The 22,415-nt window shown below is 39.5% G+C and overlaps 1 protein-coding gene across 2 annotated transcripts in view; it reads right to left on the bottom strand.

The window, feature by feature from the left end:
* Nucleotides 1–22,415, bottom strand: part of HRH2 (histamine receptor H2) — a 102,126-nt gene that overhangs the window by 61,115 nt on the left and 18,596 nt on the right. For both annotated transcript variants that reach the window (XR_012882688.1, XM_075860007.1), the window contains exon 2: nt 5,883–7,448. Coding sequence is in view for 1 of the 2 variants with exons in the window: in XM_075860007.1 (XP_075716122.1) it covers nt 5,883–7,000 (1,118 nt within the window). In the remaining variant the exon portion in view is untranslated. The remainder of the gene's footprint in view (nt 1–5,882; nt 7,449–22,415) is intronic.

Below are 22,415 nucleotides of genomic sequence, written 5' to 3'. Positions count from 1 at the left end.
AACAGCTCCGTGTGGCAGCAGCGTATGATGCGTGGCTGCGTGATTTTCGCGCAGCCGCCATCATTATGACATTATGGATGTTTGTAGCACGTGGTGCTTTTCTGTTTTCATTCATAGTTTATACGGCTGCGGGAGTGCTTCCATGTGCTGGGCGTGACTTTCACGCACCCATTGACTTCAATGGGTGCGTGATGCGCGAACAATGCACAAATATTGGACATGTCGTGAGTTTTACGCAGCAGACACACGCTGCGTGAAAATCACTGACAGTCCGCACGGCCCCATAGACTAACATAGGTCCGTGCGAGGCGTGTGAAAATCACACACGTTGCACGGACGTATTACACGTTCGTCTGAATAAGCCCTAACAATAAGGCCCAGTTCACAGAGTTTTTGGGCCTTGATATTGACTCGGACACTCCGTCAGAATCAACACCAAAAAACTTCCAAAACCGCCTCCCATTGATTTAATCTGGGAGCCAGTCGCGGAAAAAAGAAAAAGCAGCACGTCCTTTCTTGCCGCGGTTCTGCCTCTGACCTTCCATCGAAATCAATGGGAGGCAGAAAATGCATTTTTCGCTGCGTTTTTTGTCTGCTGTCCTCAATCGCCGCAGGCAAAAAACACAGCAAAAACGTGGCAAGATAGTGTGGGCAGGTCAAAATCTGCCTCAAAATTCTTTAAGGAATTTTGAGGCAGATTTTTTCGGCCTGCAAAATACTCTGTGTGAACAGGGCCATACATAAACAGCACTTTCAGACACTTTACTCACTCTGTCAGAAGAGCTGCTCCCACTCCAGTCCTCGTCAGGCGATGTCTTCGGTCCAGATGTCGTCCTTCACCTCCAGGCTCCAGAAAATGGCGGGGATCGAAGAACTCCTGCCGCCGCGCAAGAACTGGACTCCTCCCCCTCTCCTTACGCAGCTACGCTCTGGAGGAGGAGAAGGAGGAGGTGGAGTCGGACAAGGAGGCGCTGGACGAGGAGGCCGAGGAGGAGGACGAGGAGGCGGACGAGGAGGCGGAGGAGGAGGAGGCGGAGTCGGAGGCGGGCCAGCAGGTAATTAGACTGTCCGCCGCTGTTCTTCCCAGTTGATTGGTCGCTGTACTTTTGGTGCGTGCGCACCGCATCCCTCTCGGCGGCGGGCACGAGCGAGTTGCTTTCCGGCGTGCCCGGTCATTCGCGCGTGAGCGTGCGTTTGCGGTAACGAGCGCGCCGGTGCGCGCTTGCGGTCGGTCGCGTGCGGTGTTTCGCGCCGGTGTTTGATGAGAGGGGGGCCCGCAGCTCACGACATTGCTTTGGTGAAAAGAACAGGCCCCATTGCAGGGGCCTGTTTTTTTCTACCAAAGGCAAGACGCGGCAGTGGCCGGGCTCCCGTTTCAATTAAGTTTGGCCGGGCCCCCTACAGTAGTACCCCTAATACCCCCCTGATGGCGGCCCTGGGTAGAAAGAACCTATTGGTGACTTATGTTCATCCACAAATTCTATAAACTCGTTAAAATCTCCTGATTGATATCCTTAAGTATTATTTCTTGAAACTAAGGAGCCTCTTTATTAACTTCTTATAGAATAAGAGCATCTTAGACTGGCTCAATCTTTACTGTCACAAAAGAAGAAACAAGTAGGTATTTCCATACCAACCCTTTTGATATACAGCAGGGTTGGTCATCTAATAAGATGGACGCAACCAGCCAACCCATCTGTATTAAACCCTCATGTAGATATAGAGCGTCAACTTTTAGGAAATAATCTCTCACATCTCCTATGGGTTAAATTCCGGTTGCCTAAAAAAAAAACATTAACACGAGAGGTGTGTTGAAAGTGCGCTATTAAGCAAAAGCGATGAATCTTTTGGAGGAGTTCCTTACTCCTTTGACACCTATAAGTGTAATCCCTTACTTCATAGACAACAAAACCTTTGATGTGTCTAATCACTGACTCAAGATGTTGAATGTGAAGGTTTCCCATATTGTATAATTCCTAACTACTTTAGACTTCACTGTTTTTGGAAATGGTGGTAGCTGGTCCAGGACTTCTAAGCCAATACAAAAAAATAGAGAAATCTACCACACCTAGATCCCACTTTGCTGAAGAATTATCTTGTATTGCCTCCCCCACAAAAAAAATTATATCGAAAGTATATTCAATCTTGCAAATAGATAATTCCCAGCCTAAGCCTAAATATGCATTGGCTTGAAAAGCATAATTGGGAATTTCTCTCTCCTTAGAAGAACAAGTCTTTATTTTGTCCAACTCACATGGGTTTTCAAGATCCATACAAATACAAGAAATGCTTTGAAGATGGTATGGGACGCCAGAATATTTATACAAAATACATCTCTATCCTTACGATACATGCTGGAGATGTTACTGGGACACGGGCTCCATATCCCACATTTGCTGGTGCTGCCCACAGGTTCGACTGTTCTATAAAAACATACAGTAGAAAACATCATGGCTAAGATTTGTTTGACTAATATTAAACTTACACCTGAATTAGTCCTACTCTGGCTCCCTCATACTGACTATAAGGAATTTCATGATAATCTTACTACCCATATAAATTCAACAGCCAAACTGCTGATTCTTCTGAAATGGAGGAACGAGGATCCCCCACAATAGACATGTGATTTACTAAGCTACACCAGATCTGCCACATGGAAAAACGTATGTGTTGAGAAAATAAAAATAGGAAAGCCTTTTTAAAGACCGTGTTTGGATTTTACGAATGGGTAGGCCTAACTCCTAATCTGTAATTCTCTAAAATGACTTACGGTTTAACCTATTAGTGACCACCAATACGCCATTTCACTAACGGACCTTGGGCTAGTCCGCCGCCTTTTCATGGTGGCCTATGATACGTCCTGCACAGGTGTCCTGCTCTATCAGTAGCGATCGAAGTTTAATTTGATCAGGACCTTCTAACACCTTAGATACCATGCTTAATAGTGACCACGGCATCACACGGGTTTACAGAGGGAGGGGCTCCCTCTATTATCTATTGGCGGCCCGCAAATGCAATCGATGGGTTGCCATGGCAGCCTGGGGCCTAACAAAAGCCCCCAGGTCTGCCCTGGCTGTATACCTATTAGGCTGTGCCAGAGGCAGTTTTACACTGACAAGCAATAATGCTTTGGTATGCCAAAGCATTATATAAACGATCAAAAGATCGCATAGTGAAGTCACCTAGTGGGACTAAAAAAATAAGTAATTAATGTGAAATAAAAAAATTAAATAAATGTGCACAGTAAAAAATAAATAAAATATATTTGTTTTCTATAAAAAGTGGTTTTATTTAGTAAAAGTGTAAAAAAGAAATAAAAATACACATATAAGGTATCACCGCAATCGTAATGACCCCAAAAATTAAGTTAACTTGCAATTTAAACTGTAAGGTGTATGTCGGAAAAAAAATCCACAAATGATAACGGCAAAATTACCATTTTTTTTCATTGTCTCCCCAAAAAAGTAATAATAAAAGTTAATTAATAATTCCCAAATACTCCAAAGTGGTTCCAATGAAAACTACGTCTCGTCCTGCAAAACCCAAGTTCTCACATGGCGTCATCGACGGAAAAATACAAAAGTTATGGCTCTTGGAAACGGCTATGCAAAAACGAATAATTTTAGTTCAAAAGCGTTTTTATCGTGCAAAAGTAGTAAAACATAGAAAACCTACACAAATGTGGTATTGTTGTAATTGTACCAACCCATAGAATAAAGGTAGTATTTTATTTATGCCGCACAGTGAACGGTGTAAATTTAAAATGCATAGAACAATTGCGGAATTGTTTTTTTCTACCCCCCAAAAAAAGTACATAAAAGTTAATCAAAAAATACAACTCATATCGTAAAAAAAATACTGCTATGTCGATGGAAAAATGAAAAAGTTATAACTCCGAATGCTTCGCTAGAAAAATGAAAAAAATTGCTTGGTCATTAAGGTCTAAAATAGGCTGTTTACTAAGGGGTTAAGCCTCATATTTAGCTATATACTACCCTTACAACATCTTCCTATCTTCATAAGATTGATATATGTGTGCACTACATTATTTACCAGGACGTTATCTGACTTCTGCTGTTAAGTGTTTATTGATTAAGCTGCTTTGTTCCTAGTTACGATTGTTTTTTTCTTATATATGACAAAACTTCTAATCCTCTGGTGATGTCATAACAATTCAATGCAGTCTCCCTTTACAACATAACCTACAATATATAACCTAATTATTGATAAAGGAATATTCTGTAAAATGTTCTCCAGTGTAACTTATAAATCACAATTCCCATGAGAGACATTTATGATATATTCACAGGATATGTCATAAATGTCAGATAGATGCAGTTCCCACCTCTGAGATCCGCACCTATCTCTAGAACGGGGCCCCCTAAAACCTCGTTCTGCTGCTCTGTGTTGCGGCAAAAGCAGGTGAATTTCGTCCATGAATTAGGAAACAGCTTAGCTCGCTGAGCTAGGCTGTTTCCATAAGTCCTATAGAACTGAATGGTAGTTACGGAAACAGCGTAGCATGTGAGCTACGCTGTTTCCATAACTAACGGAAACAGCGTAGCTCAGCGAGCTGCGCTGTTTTCAGAACTCACGACCATATAGTCAGGAAGTGGCCGGGCAGCCAGAGGGAGAAGAAAAAGTTAGAACAGGGTTTAGGGGTCCCCATTCTAGAGCTAGTTATGGGTCCCAGAGGTGGACCCCGCATCTATCTGACACTTATGGCATATCCTGTGGATATGTAATAATTGTCTCTCATGGGGAAAACCCCTTTACGAGAAATTAGCATTAAATTTGAAATAGCTTTGATATTTCATACTATAGCATTTATATACCATTAATAATTTTTATGTAATATGACCCTAAATGTATTAAACTATCCATATTTTGCAAAGGTCTTTTTTTTCAGTGACAGAATATATCAAAGACCCAGTTACTTTAGTGGTAACGCTACAGAAAAAAATATATTGAAATGTTGATAGGTTTAAGACGAATCTTTGGAGTTCACAGTGGTGAGGAAGCAGGAAGGTTAAAAGTATTTTCAGGCTTAGATCTTAAGGCATTTGATTATTCTGATACCAGAGTGCAAAGCTGTACCATGTGAGCAGATAAGAAGATAAGACTAACTGTAGTCCAGAAACCTTATTTATTTTTTACTTGTCAAAAATATCAAAAAGAAAAAAGAAAAGAGAATATACAGTATGTTCTAGAATTTACAGCCTCAATTATTTTCTCATCACACCGAATCTGAAATGCTTTGAGAGGATTTTTAAGAGGAAGACTTAATAACAACAAAGAAACAAAATGAATTGCTAAGGCTTTGTTCACATCTGTGTCATGGTTTCTATAGCGGAACCAGGGCACAGAGCTAGATCTGTCGTACAACGGATACCACCGGCACCGGACTGAACCCTTTGTCTTATAATGGGGTCCATTGGGTTCCGTTGTGGTGTCTGTTGTTTCAACAAGAATAAAAATTTAGTTATATGTCTTCAACCACAGAGTAATGATCACATACGTTAAACTATAGACCAACAATGCTGTGGAATGAGGGTCTTTTCAATGTGTACTTAACTAGTGGGATTTTGTTATTTTGTATGTCATTTATTTATCTATCATATACAAAAGGGAAATTTAGAACACAGCTGACAACATATGCTATACAAGGATTTCATCAAGGTATATCATTCCTTATTTTAGCCTGAATTATTCATAACCAGATTTTTTTAAAAATCCATTTAAATGGTGAAACGAAAAAAAAAACCATTATTAATCTGATTGATGGTTAACCATTATTTTCCATTTTTTAAAAATTGTAACCAAAAATACTTTTTTTAAATTAATATTACAATTTAAGTAAATATTTCAATGGAATAAATTACCTTTCTGTAACATTTTTGATGAAAGGACTACATTCTTTTCCATTACTTTCTTGTAGGTTATGTGGCTTGTCATCATGAATGCTTTGCATATCTTGTAGCGTTCGTTCTCCTGGACGTCGTATGTGAATGAGGGTTAGTGGGGTTTCATTACTAAGGGGACCCACACGTCTGCAGTGGAGGAGTCGTTGATAGGCCGTACGGAAGTCCCTATTCAGAGCAGCATACAAAATTGGGTTGAGAGCAGAGTTGGCATAGCCTAACCAAAGAACTATCAAGAAGGCTGTTTCATCAACTTCAATGTTATTCACTCCTTCATAAGTAAATACAGTAAAATAAGGGAACCAACATATGATGAATGCCCCCATCACAGCTGCCAAAGTCACAGTAGCTTTATGTTCTCGAACGGTGGGTAGTGTTGGACTAACAGCATTGCAGCAATTGGCATGGTTTATTCTCTTGGCTTGTTCTCTGGCAATCTTGAAGATTTTGTAGTACATGAGACACATTATGACCAAAGGAAGATAAAAAGTTAGTAAGCCATCGACTAAGACATATTCCCTGTTCAGCTCCAATTTACATTCTTTATTTCCATCTCCTCTAAGGTTTTGGATAGATTTATCTTTTGTATTCCAGCCAAGGTGGATTGGAAGGAACGAGACCATAAGAGATACCACCCATATCACGCCCATAGCTATTGCTACACGGCAAGGAGTGACAAGCATGGAGTAGCGCAGAGGGGCTGTAACTCCATAGTAACGGTCCAAGCTGATCATGAAAAGATTTAGAATAGAAGCTGTGCACAGCATAACATCCAGGCTTGTATAAATATTGCAAAATGCAGATCCAAATGGCCATTCTTCATGTAACAAGTTCAACGCTGAAAAGGGTAACACCAGAATACCTAGCAGAAGGTCTGTGATGGCCAAAGAGACAATAAAACAATTTGTCATGCTTCGAAGACGCCGGTCAAATCCAACCGCCAGACATACCACCACATTGCCACATATGGTAATGATAATAATTAGAACCAAGACAACCCCAATGAGCACATTATATAGGATTGACTTCCAGCATGTCACTACTGAATCTTTAAGGTTGTCATCCATGACAGAACACATTGCTTTGGATCTGCTGATCCTCAGAGTAGTTTTGATTATATTGGTTTATATTCCGTGGTACAGAAGTGATATAAAATTTCATAGAGAATCTTAGTCAGTCATTACTGATTATGTGTAGGGGGTCCAGCAATGCAATATTCAGCTATGCATTGCTGGACCCCACTAGATACTAGATTTCTTTGGCTGCTTGTTTCCATTGATGTACAGTTGCAAATCTGTTTATCCTTGCTCTGTTTTTCTCGAAGTTCAAGTCAATTAGTAAAATGTATGTTTTTGTTTTCTCCTCTATATTCAGTAGTGTTGACCATTTGTATTGTCATCCTGGAGCACTTACTATAATAGATCATTCATAGCTAGCAGCAACAACTTTGCTTATGCACTTGAAAAAGTCTGGAGTTTGTGGCATATTACTTAATTAGCAGGATAGTTGTTGAAAGTCTTTAACAATCTGAAAAAAAGAATAGAAATTAAAGGTTAAAATACACAAAACAATATACAAAAACAAGTATCTTGATAAATATGTATAAGCTTATTCTTCTGTCATGTTATATCAGCTACTGTTATATAAATTACAATTGTATCTAGTAGCACTATGTAATTTACACCGTTGACCATGCAGAATAAATAACATATTATCTTCATTCTATGGGTGAGTAAAAAAAAAACATACAAAATATGTATAGGTTTTTTTATGTTTTACTTTTGCATGATAAAAAATTATTTGTTTTTGCATCGCCACATTCCAAGAGCCATAAAATATTTTGTTTTTCCGCCATGTGAGGTTTTTTTTTCGCGACGAGATGTAATTTTCATTGGTGCCCTTTTGGGGTACATGGGTCTAATTGATCACCTTTCATATATTTATTTTTTTGATGAGGGATGCAAAAAAGCAATTATGTTGTTTTTTCTTTGCACTTTTTACTTATTTTTATTGCATTGCTTGGGTTGTTTTAATCCTTAAAATCTAGTAATTAGAATTGCGGTTAATGTTTTTTTTTTTTTACAAGCCACTTTTTTTTTTTTTTAACAAACTTCGTAATAATTAGTAATTTTTTAAGTCCCACTTGGGGTGGTCCCTATGCTATCGGCTGATGATTTCTACAATGCAATGGTATACTTAGTATATTAAAGCAATACTACCTGTCAGTGTAGAACTGACAACCAGTCTATTAAGCTATGCCTAATACAGCCACGGCAGGCCTGGGGGATTCTACGAATCCAAAACTTTTGGTGTAAAATCGATTCGCTGTCAACTGGCAGCTTCAGCATCCGTACAGAACTCCATTGTACACAATTTGCAGTAGTCCTTTAATATAGACATACTATCCCATGGAATGCTCTATCCTTTTTTTCCTGTAGTATGCACCACATTTTGAAGCTTCCAGAAATAAATCATATTTTTTTAAGCAGTCACGAGGGTAAAAGCGGCAGATGTGGATTACTTCTAGCGTGACAGACAGGTTCTGCCATGTCAGAAGGCAAATTCGAATTTACATATACTTAGTGTAATGAGTATGTATCAGGATTTGTATGAATGAAGTATTTGCCTATATTGTCTCTGGTGCTGTTAATGAATATAAATACGATATACAAATTTTTGCATACAGAGTATACAATTAGTTTTTTTTTTAAATGATCTATGTGTTTTGTTTATTCTGTATACTATCACAGTGCGCTTCTTTATTTGATGAAGAGGAAAGAGAATCAATTGAAGAATGGAAAAAAGGGAAGGAGATGGTGTAATTAGCTTATTTTCAAGCTCTTCACGATGAAATTGAACTCTTTAATCATGTGTGTCTGGAACACAATGTCACTATTAGAAATAATCAGGTAGTTTGTAATAATGCCAAATGCCTTCATTTATGCAGCTTTGGGTATCTCATTTGGCTGAGATACAATTCCCTGAGTCTCCTAACACGCATGCTATTTCGGTTGACATATCTTGGATTATAACAGATGCTATGTGGCAGATTAATAGAAATGGTGTTTGTGTATGGCACATAATATCCAGACTTACTTTATTACATTTTTACCAAAACAAAATAAAATTGACCAATCTTTCCAATTTTTTTTTATAATATTATCTTTTTGCTATAATCCTCATTTGCAAGATCCTTTGTAATGATGCAGTCACTGATGCCTCAGAAGTCTTACTCAGTATATAAAGTACATAAAAAACATAACATCCCAAAACATTACACGGTAAAATGGAGTTGCCTAAGTGTAAATGTCATAACTTGCCCATATCTATGTCTCAAAGTCCTGAATCCTGTCCAGAAACTGTAGCACCCATTCCTGTAGTATGTACCGTAAACCTGGCCTGAAACCTTGAACTGCTTTTGAGTAAATAAAGCTGAATCATTGTATAACTAAAAGTTATTTGATCTTTTGTCTATTGTACTTTGTGTTTAACCCCTTAAGGACACAGCCTTGTTTTGGCCTTAAGACTCAGAGCCCATTTTTCAAATCTGACATATTTCAGTTTCTGTGGTAATAACTACGTAAAGCTTAAACCTATCCAAGCGATTCTGAGATTGTTTTCTCGTGACACATTGGGCTTTATGTTAGTGGTAAAATTTGGTCGATATATTCAGTGTTTATTTGGAGGCAAGTTTTCTACCTCCTGAACCCCTGTCGCTGGAACCCGCAAAGGACATCTCAAATAAAACAATAATTTTAGGAAAAATATAAAAAAGGAGAAGAAGGTAAGACCATTAACATGTATATATACACACACACCGTGAGAAAGAAATAAGAGATGCTCAATATTAATCTCAACAAATTCTCTCAATACAACCAGACAGGATGGTAGGCAGGAAATAAATGGCACTTTAAATACAGGCAAAAAGCACCCAATTATAGACTCTGCCCACTTACTCATTAAAAATACCCATTTCTAGACCAGAATCATGAAAGGACCCGTTGTGTGATTAAATGTCAGCTGCACGAAGGAGAAGGAGAGCAGAAGCACAGGAGAAAGCCAGTCGAATAATACCAAAGTTAAAGCAGCAGAGATGCCAACCCCCTCCCCCACAAGTCTGCACCAAGCAGGAGCGCGTAAAAGAAATAAAAGTTAAATAAATAAAACAAAAGTATAACATGAAATAAGTGCACTAAAATGGTACACCAGCACCATCTGTTCTTGTCCCAATGGACAGAAAAAACACAAGGTTGTAGAGGCTAGCTCAGCCTTTACTTTATAGTGTAAGGGTATTTTGCGGTTGTTGTGTGGTTAAAACCACACAAAAAGTGCATCCGAAAACTTCATGTGTTTTTACCGTGATTTGATGTGCTTATGTGAAAAAACCTTAAAGGTGGTCATTTAATTAACAAGTTTAATTTATTTAATTAAAAATTACTCTGCCCTACCAATTCAAAGGGGTTGAAATACCCATTTTTTTTTCTACTGGTAAGGACTTAAACAACTTTTTAAGATGTGCACCAGGAAAATTCTTGACAGCAGGAAAGCGCATATATTCTATATTGCGTTGTATAACCAGATAAATACGACTCCGGTAAAAAAACCATTGAAATCAATGGGATTTTTAATTGCATCCGATCGCGTCCGTTATGTTAGTCATCCGGTTTTATGACGACAAAAAAAGTGCGGAGTAGAGGACTTTTTTCTCCACTCAACAAAACGGATGTCTAACAAGGGGGTTATTTTTTATCATTGCTGTCAGTGTAAGACGGATACAAACAGATCGTAATCCGTTTGCATCCGTTATTTTGATACGATCCGCAAATCTGAAAACGGTAAAGAATAATGGATTATAAAACGCAAGTGTGAACTTAGCCTTAGTATCATTAAGCCTATATGTGCAATAATACTGTAAAAATAATGAATATGAAGAACTGATACATGTTTATTTTTTATGTATCACTGTAAAGAGATACCCGCAGTGATGCACAACTGATTTGTTACATGCTGATGCTTACTAAACTCATATTTCAATTTAAATACATTAAAACCATGTGTTCAGAATGCTATTCATTACAAAACACTTAAAAACAATGTTTCAAAAAATTGTTTTGCTCTCACCTCTTTTCATAAAAGTAGGCGGGGTTTAGTGAAAGGGGACGTGGCCACCAAACAGACCGACACATTTACTATAATTTACGCCAGAAGCTCCTGGCTAGTGTAGATTTCATTCAGTGGGACAAGGACAGCAGAAAATGCGACAGTTTTTTTTAGGAGGTGTGGGCCCCTTAATGCATTTATTGCATCTAATTCCAGATTGATTTTTTTTAAGTCTGGCACAGTCATATTACATCTCCCCCAATATATTAAACTTATCTAGATGCTGTAAGTAAAATAAAGATATACAAAAGGTTTTGTTAGCATATTTGCAAATCCTATAACATCTTTTCAATATGCTCATGGGGTAACAAGACTTTGATGAATGACCCTATAAGCCCTCATGCTTTAAGGCTGCCGTGTCTTGATTTTGTGCTGTGGTTAAGAGTGACATTGATCTTTAAGCAAGTCTTATGTCAAGCACATTGGCACTTCAAGCTGAACGCAGACTGATTGTCAATTAAGCTCTAACTAGGTGTTACAATACCGTTCATTATTAAATGCCACTTATAATTGCGAGTATCATGCCCATTGTATCCCGCTGGCATCTTCTACAGAGTTCAAACGCAAAGAGAATACAATGTCTCATACGTGGAGAGAAATATAATATGGAATGATTGTAAAAGCAAACATAAGGATTTTGCCTGCACAGAGATGCTGCCTGCTAGCTGCTGTGCAGTGAACTACAACACAGCCCCATTCAATTAAATGGGGCTGCATTGAAGTTTCCTGCAGAGCGTGTGAGTGGGAGCGCTGCTCTGCAGGTACCCCCACCGATCAGAATAGTATGGCATATCCTAGAACTATGCCACAACATTATATCATTTTTAGTAGCCATGCCCTACGTTCTCAGTATTTGCTTAGTAATTTAGAACATGTTAGAGTCATCTGTGCACCAGTCCCTATATTAACTCTTTCGCTGCCATTACACTTTTAACACTTTTGACAAGCAAAAAAAAATGAATTCTAAAATTTTAAAAAAATCATATTATACCCCCCATACCCATACCCATATATTTTCTGAAAGTAGACACTTGGCACATTGGAAAAATTCCACCCAGCATTTTACAATCATGACATTTTGTTTAAAAGCGTTACGTTTTGTGAGAAATGCACAAAAAAAATCATGTTTGTTGCGAAAAGTCCTATTCAAGCAGATCTTCAGTTGCAAAACATCTTTTAAATATAAAAGTGCCGATTTCATACTTGCTATTTATATCTATGTCTACAGAAATTCATCTTGACAAAATCACCAGAAATGAAGAAACAAATAATCTCTGCGATCCAAATTGCGGTAAACATTTGAGTTACAGTTAACAAATGTTTTGGTTAGGCACAAGTGGGGATTAGATGTTTAACTGCTCATCTTCCAAATTGTAAACACCGTCCCTGATCCACCCACAAAACCTACTAGAAACGTCTGTTTTGATGATCATTTGCACAAACTCCGCCCCTTCCACAGTCCATTCCACGGGAGAATACCACAAAAAAAGGGAAGTTTGCATCTTCTCACCCCTGTACAAAGAATAAAAAGACCCCCAAAATGTGACAATTAGAAAGCACCTGTCCTCTGAGTGGCTGGAGGGGTGATAACATGAAGAAAATTTTCTGATGATAGTAACAGATTATGACCTTTCTTCCTGCCGTCATTTGCAGCTTCCTCCTTTCCAACCTTCCCTTACAGATACACAAAACCAGAAAGTAAAACTTTTCATACTGCTCCCCGAATTTAAACAAGTGCTGCGCCTTAGATATTGCACCAGCTATTATTTGAACGCTAAGATTCTGAGCTACATGATGCTAATGTATGTCAAAAATTCATTTTCTAAACCAGACCGAACCCTTTAATCTTAATTGATTTCATTAATACAATATTATACTGTATGTTACTTTGTCAGTGCTTCTCAAATTGTGAGGCGAGCATCACCAGTGAGGTGCCCCCTAGTTGTCTGCAAGGCTCAGGAGGGGAGGCCCTCTTGACAAAGGTGATTATAAGCTGCACAGAACTTTCTCAAGTTGCACCAATATCTGGTTTTGCAATATAATTGACTCGTTTTGTGTTTATTATAATGTTATACAGGGTTCAGGAGACAAATGAAAGGTAAATAAAGTAATAATTTTACATTTGGCATAGACTTTGACCAAGGGTGGTGAGCCCAGGCATGAACTGGTTCTAGCTGATGAGGCCCCAGTAGAAGTCTAAGAAGCCCCGTACTATGTGAATCATAAACTGAATGACATCAAAGTCTTACCGTATCTTTGAATATTACTTAAACTATATGCAAGGTTCCAGGGGACAACATCCTTTTTATAATGGCTCACCAACTTATTAAACTACATGAAGAGTTCCCCTCTCAGAAGGTAATCATATTCTTCCAAGCACTTTCAGCCTTCACAGCACCAATCTAACTGGATAAACCCAGGAATGAGACTAGGTTTTGTTCACATCTGCTTAGGAGGCTCTGTTAGGGGTCTCCATCGTAGTTCTGGTGAAAAATGTTCTATTTCTTCTGGTAAAACGACAGACCCTATTAAAGTCAATGGGTTTCCATCGGGCGCTGTTAGTATCCGTGATGCAATGGCTCTAGAACTGAAGAACGGATAAACTTAGCACACATGTGAACGAAGCATAGTTCTGGACCGCGACAAAGCTTAGGGTAGGGACCCAGGACTTGGGAAGGATGCTCTGGCCCTGGGTAGGCTAGGTAAAGGTTAAAGATTTGTAGTGTTAATAGCGGGCTAGTTGCTAGAGTGGAGGAGTTCAAGGGGAGGGGTTATAGGAAGGAAAAGGGGTGTCCACTAACCTTTTTGGTGGATAGGCTGGGTCCATGGGGGAATACATATAGGCAGGGAGAAGTAAGGCAGGCAGTATCCAGCAGTGGAGCAGGTCCCACCCATCGGCCTCCTTTTTTGTTTTCGCCAAGCTTTGTCATTTTTTAATTTTCTTTCTTTTTGTGCAGGTTGATCTGTAATAGCAGCTGGCAGGAATGGGGTCTTTGAAGGAGGTACAGTTTGGGAAAAATTGGCGACCCATCGCAAGTATGGGGCGTTCCCGAGGTGGTAGTTTTATATGGTGAAAGACTTCGAGCTTGTTCCCGCTGGGCGAAGGTCTCAGCGGGATGATAATTAGGGCAACATTCAGTGGGAGGGCCCTTGAATCGGCGAAATGCGGCTGAGGGTCGAGAGAAGGTGCTGAAATTGCTAAGTTTAATTTGACAGAGACTTCAACGACCCTTTTCTTACTTGTGATTTTGTTATGCATATACTGTGTTTTTTATTTTGTTAATAATAAAGATGCTGCTGTGGCCATTTTATTCAAGTCACGCAGCTTTTGTCTTTATTTCAGTTGGATCCCTACGGTAGGAGGTTTATGGGTGGCGTCATGTAAATGAACCAGAAATTGTCAGGCTTTCCAAAATTAAGCCATGTTTAGATGTCAGTTGTAAAACTTGTCTGTGTTTCATCAGGGAACTGACAATTTTACATCAGGGTTCAATCAGTATTGTGTCAGAGTGTGTTTAGTTTGTCAGTTTTTTTTTTCTTTTACAATAAAGATATTGATTGGTTTTAAAATAATATGTTAACATAGTTAGAAACAGGTATAAGGCAATTAATGTGAACATGACCAGTCATTGTCCCACATAAAATACCACATTGATAATAAAACTCAATAATCAAGTAGTAGCCATTAGGGAATGTTAGTCCGAATGGCATCAGTTGTCAACAGTTTCATAACCTATGTCATAAAAAACTAATGCTGCTCTGGCAGCACTTTCCGCTTTCTTTTCAACATTTGCTAGCAACTAATCAGTGAAAAACAACTGCACTCGGATGGCATGTGTGTGCTGTCTATCTTTTTCCACTGACCTGTTGACTTGAATGGGCAAGTCTATTGTGGAAATCAGACCGAAATACTGCATGCTGCAAATCTTTCTGCACCATCAGACATGTGAATTGGCCCATTGACTTTACCTTGTACAGAGTGTTCAGTCAGTGCGCTGACCATTCTACGCTCGGACAGCACACGGACATGAACAGCGCTCATCTGATTAGGCCCTAACCGGATTAATCCCGGAAAACCTTTCCAGTACACAAACTGCCATTCAATCCTGGACAAAGCTTAAAAAAAGACAAAAAAAGAAAAAGAAAAACTGTTCTTAGCCATAGAAAAAGTAAGTATGGTTAAAAACACCTCTATTACCTTATTTTCTCTCCCAAACCCTCTGCACCATGTTCTACTGGTTCTTCCTCTGTGATTCCCCTTATAGCAGCACGCCTGCTAATTTCTGGAAGTACTTGAGAAACTTGTATGTATATCATATAAAACAGTAGTACATTTGAGCCACTTTATACAAACATATAATTACAACTAAGCTTAACCAAATGTTATATTACTGTATAGTTTTAGAGAACTCTGCCAGAAGCAGCAACCCTTTTGTCCATTGGCTGTGTCTGGTATTGTAGCTTATCCCTATTCAAGTGAATTTTTAAGTCACTTTTCTAAAATGCTCGGCTGTTATCAGTGGTTGTTTATTTAGTTGAAGAAACACTCTAGGCAAAATTTATACTCCATGTTATTCCTAGAGGAGAACCTAAGGGAGTGGAACATGAAATAGGGAATCAAAGACCAAACGTAGAATTCTTGTGTCATGCACCGCCCCCTCAAGTATTGCCCGGAGTGTTCCTTTAACAAAATGTTGTATGTCACTCTTATGTTTGGAAAGATATTGCAGCATATTCCATTCTCCAAATTTAAATGTTGCAAGTTATTTTCCCAAAGTACTTTACATTACTCTACTCTAGGATTGAAATAGCTCTGGCAGTAAGACACTTGTCCTAATTTCAAGTATAATACATCTGAAAGTAAGAGGTTTACACAGAATGATGAAACATCAGAAAGGGCTGGTTACCATTACTTTGAGGTGGTTACATTTTTAATTAAGCCCATTTGTACATTGTAAAGCATCTAATGTACCAGGTTGCAGGGGTTCTGGCTGCAGTGTAAAAGCTGCACTTTAAGAGAAAGCACGGCGGCACATTAGAAATCCCATTCCGCAGTAGGGAGAGGGATGATAGCCTCCTCATTCCCGGTGGTGACTGCCACATTTAATTGTATCTGCATCCTTAGGACGGAGATACAATTGAACACTATTGCAGAGCAGGGTGCTAGACCTATGCTCTACCGTTTACTAGGCTACAAGCCACATAAGGACAGGATCCCTGCACAGGCCGGTGCAATGACGTCAGTGGATCACACCTGCCTATGTAAGGGGGTTCTCTCTCAGGCTGCTGAGGCGACTGTGGAGCAGCTCTGTTCATCGCGGGAACGGGCGAGGTGATTATAAGATTTTTTTATTTGTTTGAGGATCACTATCTACAAGGGGGGCTCCCGGGGCTGTGTGGCACTGTACAAAGAGGGTTTATGTGTGGGACTATCTACATGGGGGGTATGTGGCACTATTTATAAAGGGGTTATGTAGCACTATCTACAAGGGGGGGCTATGTGGCACTATCTACAATGGGGGCTATGTGGCAATATCTACAAGTGGGGGCTATGTCATACTATCTACAAGGGGGGTATGTGGCACTATGTACAATGGGGGTGTATGTGGCACTATGTACAAGGGGGTTGTGTGTGGCACTATCTACAAGAAGATTTTGTGTGGCACTATCTACAAGGGGGTTGTCTGTGGCACTATCTACAAGGGGGAGGTATGTAGCACTATCTACAAGGGGAGTTGGGTGTGGCACTATCTACAAGGGGATTGTGCGTGACACTATCTACAAGGGGGGGTGTGTGTGGCACTATCTACAAGGGGGGTTGAGTGTGGCACTACCTACAAGGGGGGCTGTGTGGCACTATCTGCAAGAGGTGGTATGTGGCACTATCTACAAGGGGTGTACGTGGAACTATCTACAAGGGGGGGTATGTAGCACTATCTACAAGGGGGTATGTGGCACTATCTACAAGGGGGGGGGGTATGTGCCACTATTTACAAGGGGGTATGTGAGACTACCTACATGGGTGTTTCCCAGTGCTTCTGGTCAGTTTTTTTAAAAATAACTATTATGACTATGAAATAACATAATTAAGTGATAAATGGTATATTATCAGTGCTTAACTGTTACAATTTTCATAACCCTGTAACTAAAGGTTAATAAGAGTACACTTGGTGTCCTAGCTTTATTTTTACATTACATACAGAATTGATAAATGTTAATTGTCGGGAGGGCAGGTGATTTGGGGTGGGGGCGTGTGGGTTACGAGGGAGGCGGGCCCAGTCAAAAGTTTGAAATGGGGCCCAGTCTTTCCTAGTTGCGCCCCTGGATCTGCTGCTAACGTCTTGGTGTAATATACCACGGAACACCTTCAGAAGTCTTGTGAAGTCCATGCCTCAACTGGTCAGAGCTGTTTTGGTGGCACAAGGGGAAGCTGCACAATATTAGGCAGGTGTTTTTAATGTCATGGCTGATCAGTCTGTATATACAGTATATATATATATATATATATATATATATATATATATATATATATATATATATAGAGAGAAAGAGAGAGAGACAGAGAGAGAGAGAGAGGAAGAGAGAGAGAGAGATGGCTGTTGTCACAATGAATGAAACAGCAGTAGCAGTGAAACAAGCTAATAATACAGATAAAAATAAGCAACGTCAGGCTGGTTTACATTGGGACCAACAGAATAAATTATTTTGTGGGTTCACTCTTCAAAGATGTTTTTGGTTTAGCATACCCATTTTCAAATATTGTTTCAGGAAGCTGAATTAGGGCATGACCACACATGGCGGAATTCCTCCGCAACTGTCCGCATCCATGCCGCACAGAATCTGCGTTGCAGATTCTGCTGCGGATCTGCACAAAATGTGCAGTACATTGATGCGGACTAGCTGCTGCGGACTGCGGGAAAAGTGCTTCCCTTCTCCCTATCAGTGCAGGATAGAGAGAAGGGACAGCACTTTCCCTAGTAAAAGTAAACGACTTTCATACTTACCGGCCGTTGTCTTGGTGACGCGTCCCTCTTTCGGCATCCAGCCCGACCTCCCTGGATGACGCGCCAGTCCATGTGACCGCTGCAGCCTGTGCTTGGCCTGTGATTGGCTGCAGCCGTCACTTACACTGAAACGTCATCCTGGGAGGCCGGACTGGAGACAGACGCAGGGAGTTCTCGGTAAGTATGAACTTATATATTTTTTTACAGATACATGTATATTGAGATCGGTAGTCACTGTCCCGGGTGCAGAAACAGTTACTGCCGATCGCTTAACTCTTTCAGCACCCTGGACAGTGACTATTTACAGACGTCTCCTAGCAACGCTCCCGTCATTACGGGAGCCCCATTGACTTCCTCAGTCTGGCTGTAGACCTAGAAATACATAGGTCCAGCCAGAATGAAGAAATGTCAAGTTAAAAAAGCAAGACGCATCCGCAGCACACATGACATGTGCATGACAGCTGCGGACTTCATTGCGGAACTTTGAATCTCCATTGAAGTCAATGGAGAAATTCCGCCATGAGTCCGCCACTGCTCCGCAACAGACAGAGCATGCTGCGGACACCAAATTCCGCTCCGCAGCCTATGCTCCGCAGCGGAATTGTACGCATCGTGTAAACGAACACTGCTAAATTAAAGTGAAAGTCAATGGAGAAACGGCTCCGCTGCGGATTAACGCTGCGGAGTGTCCGCAGCGGAATTTAAGTGAAATTCCGCCATGTGTGAACCCGCCCTTAAAGGGAAAGGGCCCCATTCTGGGCCGTCTGTTATTGGTCAGACTGTAGAGAATTTATTTTATTCTGACACACAACCCATCGGTTCTTTGTATGGACAGCATATTGATTTAATTCCTCCTGCAGTGATGTTGCACTACTGCTAAACACTTTCTATTAGGTTCCGCCACAGATATAATTGGAGGTCCCAGCAGCAGGACACACTGTGATAATCTTATCATATGAACACCGTACTAACAAAAAGAGATTATCCAAAGCAGAAAACCCCTTTATAACTAGAAAAAAAAAGTGCAAGTATAGTTTGAATTGCACACATAAATCAAATACTGTAGCACTAGTACAAAATGTCAAGTAATAAACCCCTCTGTCATCTGCTCATTGGGCTTTCAAATGTAGACCTCGCAGGCCTTGTGTCAGAAACTGGGCCCACTAGAGGATCTGCTAATGAGCCAGTCCAACCTTGGCAATAAGTTTAAGGTGCAGCTTTCATCTAAGCAACCACATCTAAAAGCAACAAATTGAAAACAGATTTATACAACAATAAAATTATGATTCCCCAAAAAAATCGAAGTCAATTAATATAAAAGCAGACAATTGGGGAGATTTATTAAAACTGGTGTTTCATACGCCAATCTTAATATAAAGTTAGGTAGAGGGAGAAGCACCTTATTTAATAAGGTGAACATGCCTCTTATTAAATTTGGCGCATCCCTGGCAGTCCGTGCGCTTGAAAGGAAAATTTATGCCATCTACGAGCTGGAGAAAATTTCCGTTATAATTTATGCCAGTTTCTGGCATAAATTATAGCAAACTTGTCAGCCTGCTGCAAGCCACACCCCTTTGACTAGGCCCCACCCACAAGTGTTTAATTGTGTGACAAACATTTTATACGTGACTTAAGGTGTGGCAAACTTGATAGGAGGCACCAGACAATTAGTTTTATACTTTTTGCCTATATTAACAATATTCACATTTTTATGATTATTACCATCTATTTTATCCAAGTCATTGATTCTATTGCCATTTTTGTCACTGACAAAATAAGTAAGTCTCTGCTTTTCTGGATTTAGTTTTGTCTTCTTCTGGATTAACACAAGATGTAGATCATTTAAAGGAACACAAAAAATAAAAACAATCTAAGTAATTCATTCCTTAATCTCTTCCTTTCCCTTGATCCTATTTTATCTCATATTTTAGCTAAAAATAAGAAATATATCTAAAGAATTTTTCTATATGTGTCCCAGGACATTAGCCATGTTTCCCTTGCTCTCCCTCACAATCCTGTGTCTGGCTGTAGGCCAACTGGCTGCAGAAGGAACCTTCCCCTACCTCTCTGACTGCAATAGGAGACAAAGTTGGATAAACCCTGCCCCTTCCCAGTTCATTTATTGACTTTTACATGCCACACTGCCGCTAAATGCATTTTCCTTCTTCCTGTGATTGGTTAATGTTTTGCTTTGAATAGAGCTTTGTCTAGGAGGGATCATTTTGTTTTAACCTAGAGCAACAAAAAGTAGCTCTTTGTGAATTATACAGACAAAATAAAGAGTAAATGTTAAAGACCATGTACATATATTTAAAATTAAACTAATGCTAGGCTCCAGTTATTTCTTATAAAGCACTTTAAGTGACCAAAAATGTTTTATTAAAAAAGTTTTTTTTCAATCCCCTGCAGTATCCCGCGTACATTTGCAGGTCCAGGAACAGTATAAATGCTACCTTTGTATTTATCAACCATCTATTATACTTGATTCTTTCCCACTTATATTGTTCAAACTGGAGAGAAGCTGAAGATCAGGGCACCAAACCTTAGCATGGCTGCAACAAGCAATATATTCTGTACTTGTGTCCTTAAAATGAGACTTCAGAGAAGAGAAGGCATGTAGGGAAGTAACCACAAGAACACAGGATATTTAGGGGTAGTCACTAAACCTGATCTAAACATTAAAGAAGCACTCCAACTATTTTTTTTTTTTTTAGTTGTCTGTATAGTGCAGCATTGGTTTTCATGAAAGAATAATGCAGAGGCTCTTGTGTATGCCTTCTGTATACCTGTTTTAGTTAAACTGTAATTTCTGGGTTGTCTACCATCTAGGTTCCTTAATTTCATCTGATATGGTTTCCCTAATGCAGCCTACATTTCCTATGATGCTTCTGGCTTTGCAGAAGCAGAGGGGGCAGAGTCTCATCATACTGCACGTCTCTGCTCTGAGTCCTATTTAAGTGCAGCAAGTAATAGATCAGTGACATAGAACTTCTGTCCTTACACTGCAGAGTTTCAGTGTATTCCTATATGATGCAGCTTTAGCCTGTCTCCCTTGTCTTTTGTCTTCTGCTTGTGATAGGTTCCTCCATGTCCATTTTTACACAGGAGGCTGTGAGGAGCTGCATCTAATAGAAATATACTTGAGATTCTGCACACAGCACATACAGATAGTGTATACAGGTAGTGTGTGTCAGGGGGTTTATAACTCTGCAGCTAATTATTATATGGACTCACCTATTATATCACTGCACTCCTGCTCCCTTAGATAGGGCAGAAAATATCTCTTCAGAAGAAACATATGCAAGGGGGGCACATACAGGGAAAAACAAGGAGGTTGCTAAAAGGTGGGGAGGGGTCTCAGAGCTCCAGCAGGGATTTGATAGGTGATGATTTAATCCTGTAGTTTAGCACACAGTCAACCACACAGGAGAAACTGACCCTCTTTCTACACATGAGATCATGGTCTATTTTGGTGGTCATACTGAGATCACATGACACAGCTGCCCATAATGAATGGGTTCAAAATGTATGGATGCAAATAAGCGGGGAGGAAACAAATGACATTGCTAGAATATTGTTGGTAAGTCAGCATTATATGTGTAAAAAAAATTGCCGGAGTGCTACTTAAATACAGAAAGTAGAAAGTAGGAGAAGAGCTGCTACAGGGGAGACCACACAGATAAGGACATAATTATGTACAAGCTCATATTATGCAATAATAAGCAATGTAAAGGTATAACTTAAGTAGCAGTTAACTTTTAGTTGAAATTCTCTTTATAGGATATATTATTGCTATAAATATTATCATAATGATGCACTCTTCCAAAGCATGCATTTCGAACCATTAGTAAATCAGTTTTCTGAAGAAATCGCAATGAAAATAATATATAATGCTCTGCAATTATTTCCTCCAGCACAATACTCCTATTACACTTTAAAATTCTCTCAGTAGTGCACAGTTTTTTTCCACAGCGTGCTTATCAAAACTTCCTTACATAAAAAAAATTCTCAGATAATGATATGTAATGGGACACAAATTTTAGGAAAAGGTATATAGTAGACGGCTTTTTCTGCTTCTGTTAGATTTTACCACTACAAGATAGAATTCTGGCTTCAGGTAACACTTTCAGAGACCTTAGATAAAACACTGATATTAACCTAGAAGTAACAAATAAATACATTTTTACAATTCAATAAATTAATATCCTAAACTGATCAGAATAAAATATGTGATGATTGCTTATAAGTTATATAATTGCTTTAGAGCAAGTTTGCTGTTTCCTTGTTATGACCATATGTAATATATCTATTTTTGTTGTCTGCGATGGAC

Source organism: Rhinoderma darwinii, chromosome 3, assembly GCF_050947455.1.
Source record: "Rhinoderma darwinii isolate aRhiDar2 chromosome 3, aRhiDar2.hap1, whole genome shotgun sequence".
NCBI lineage: Eukaryota > Metazoa > Chordata > Amphibia > Anura > Rhinodermatidae > Rhinoderma > Rhinoderma darwinii.
The sequence above is the reverse complement of the archived record's forward strand: the minus strand, read 5'-3'. Positions and strand labels throughout refer to the sequence as shown.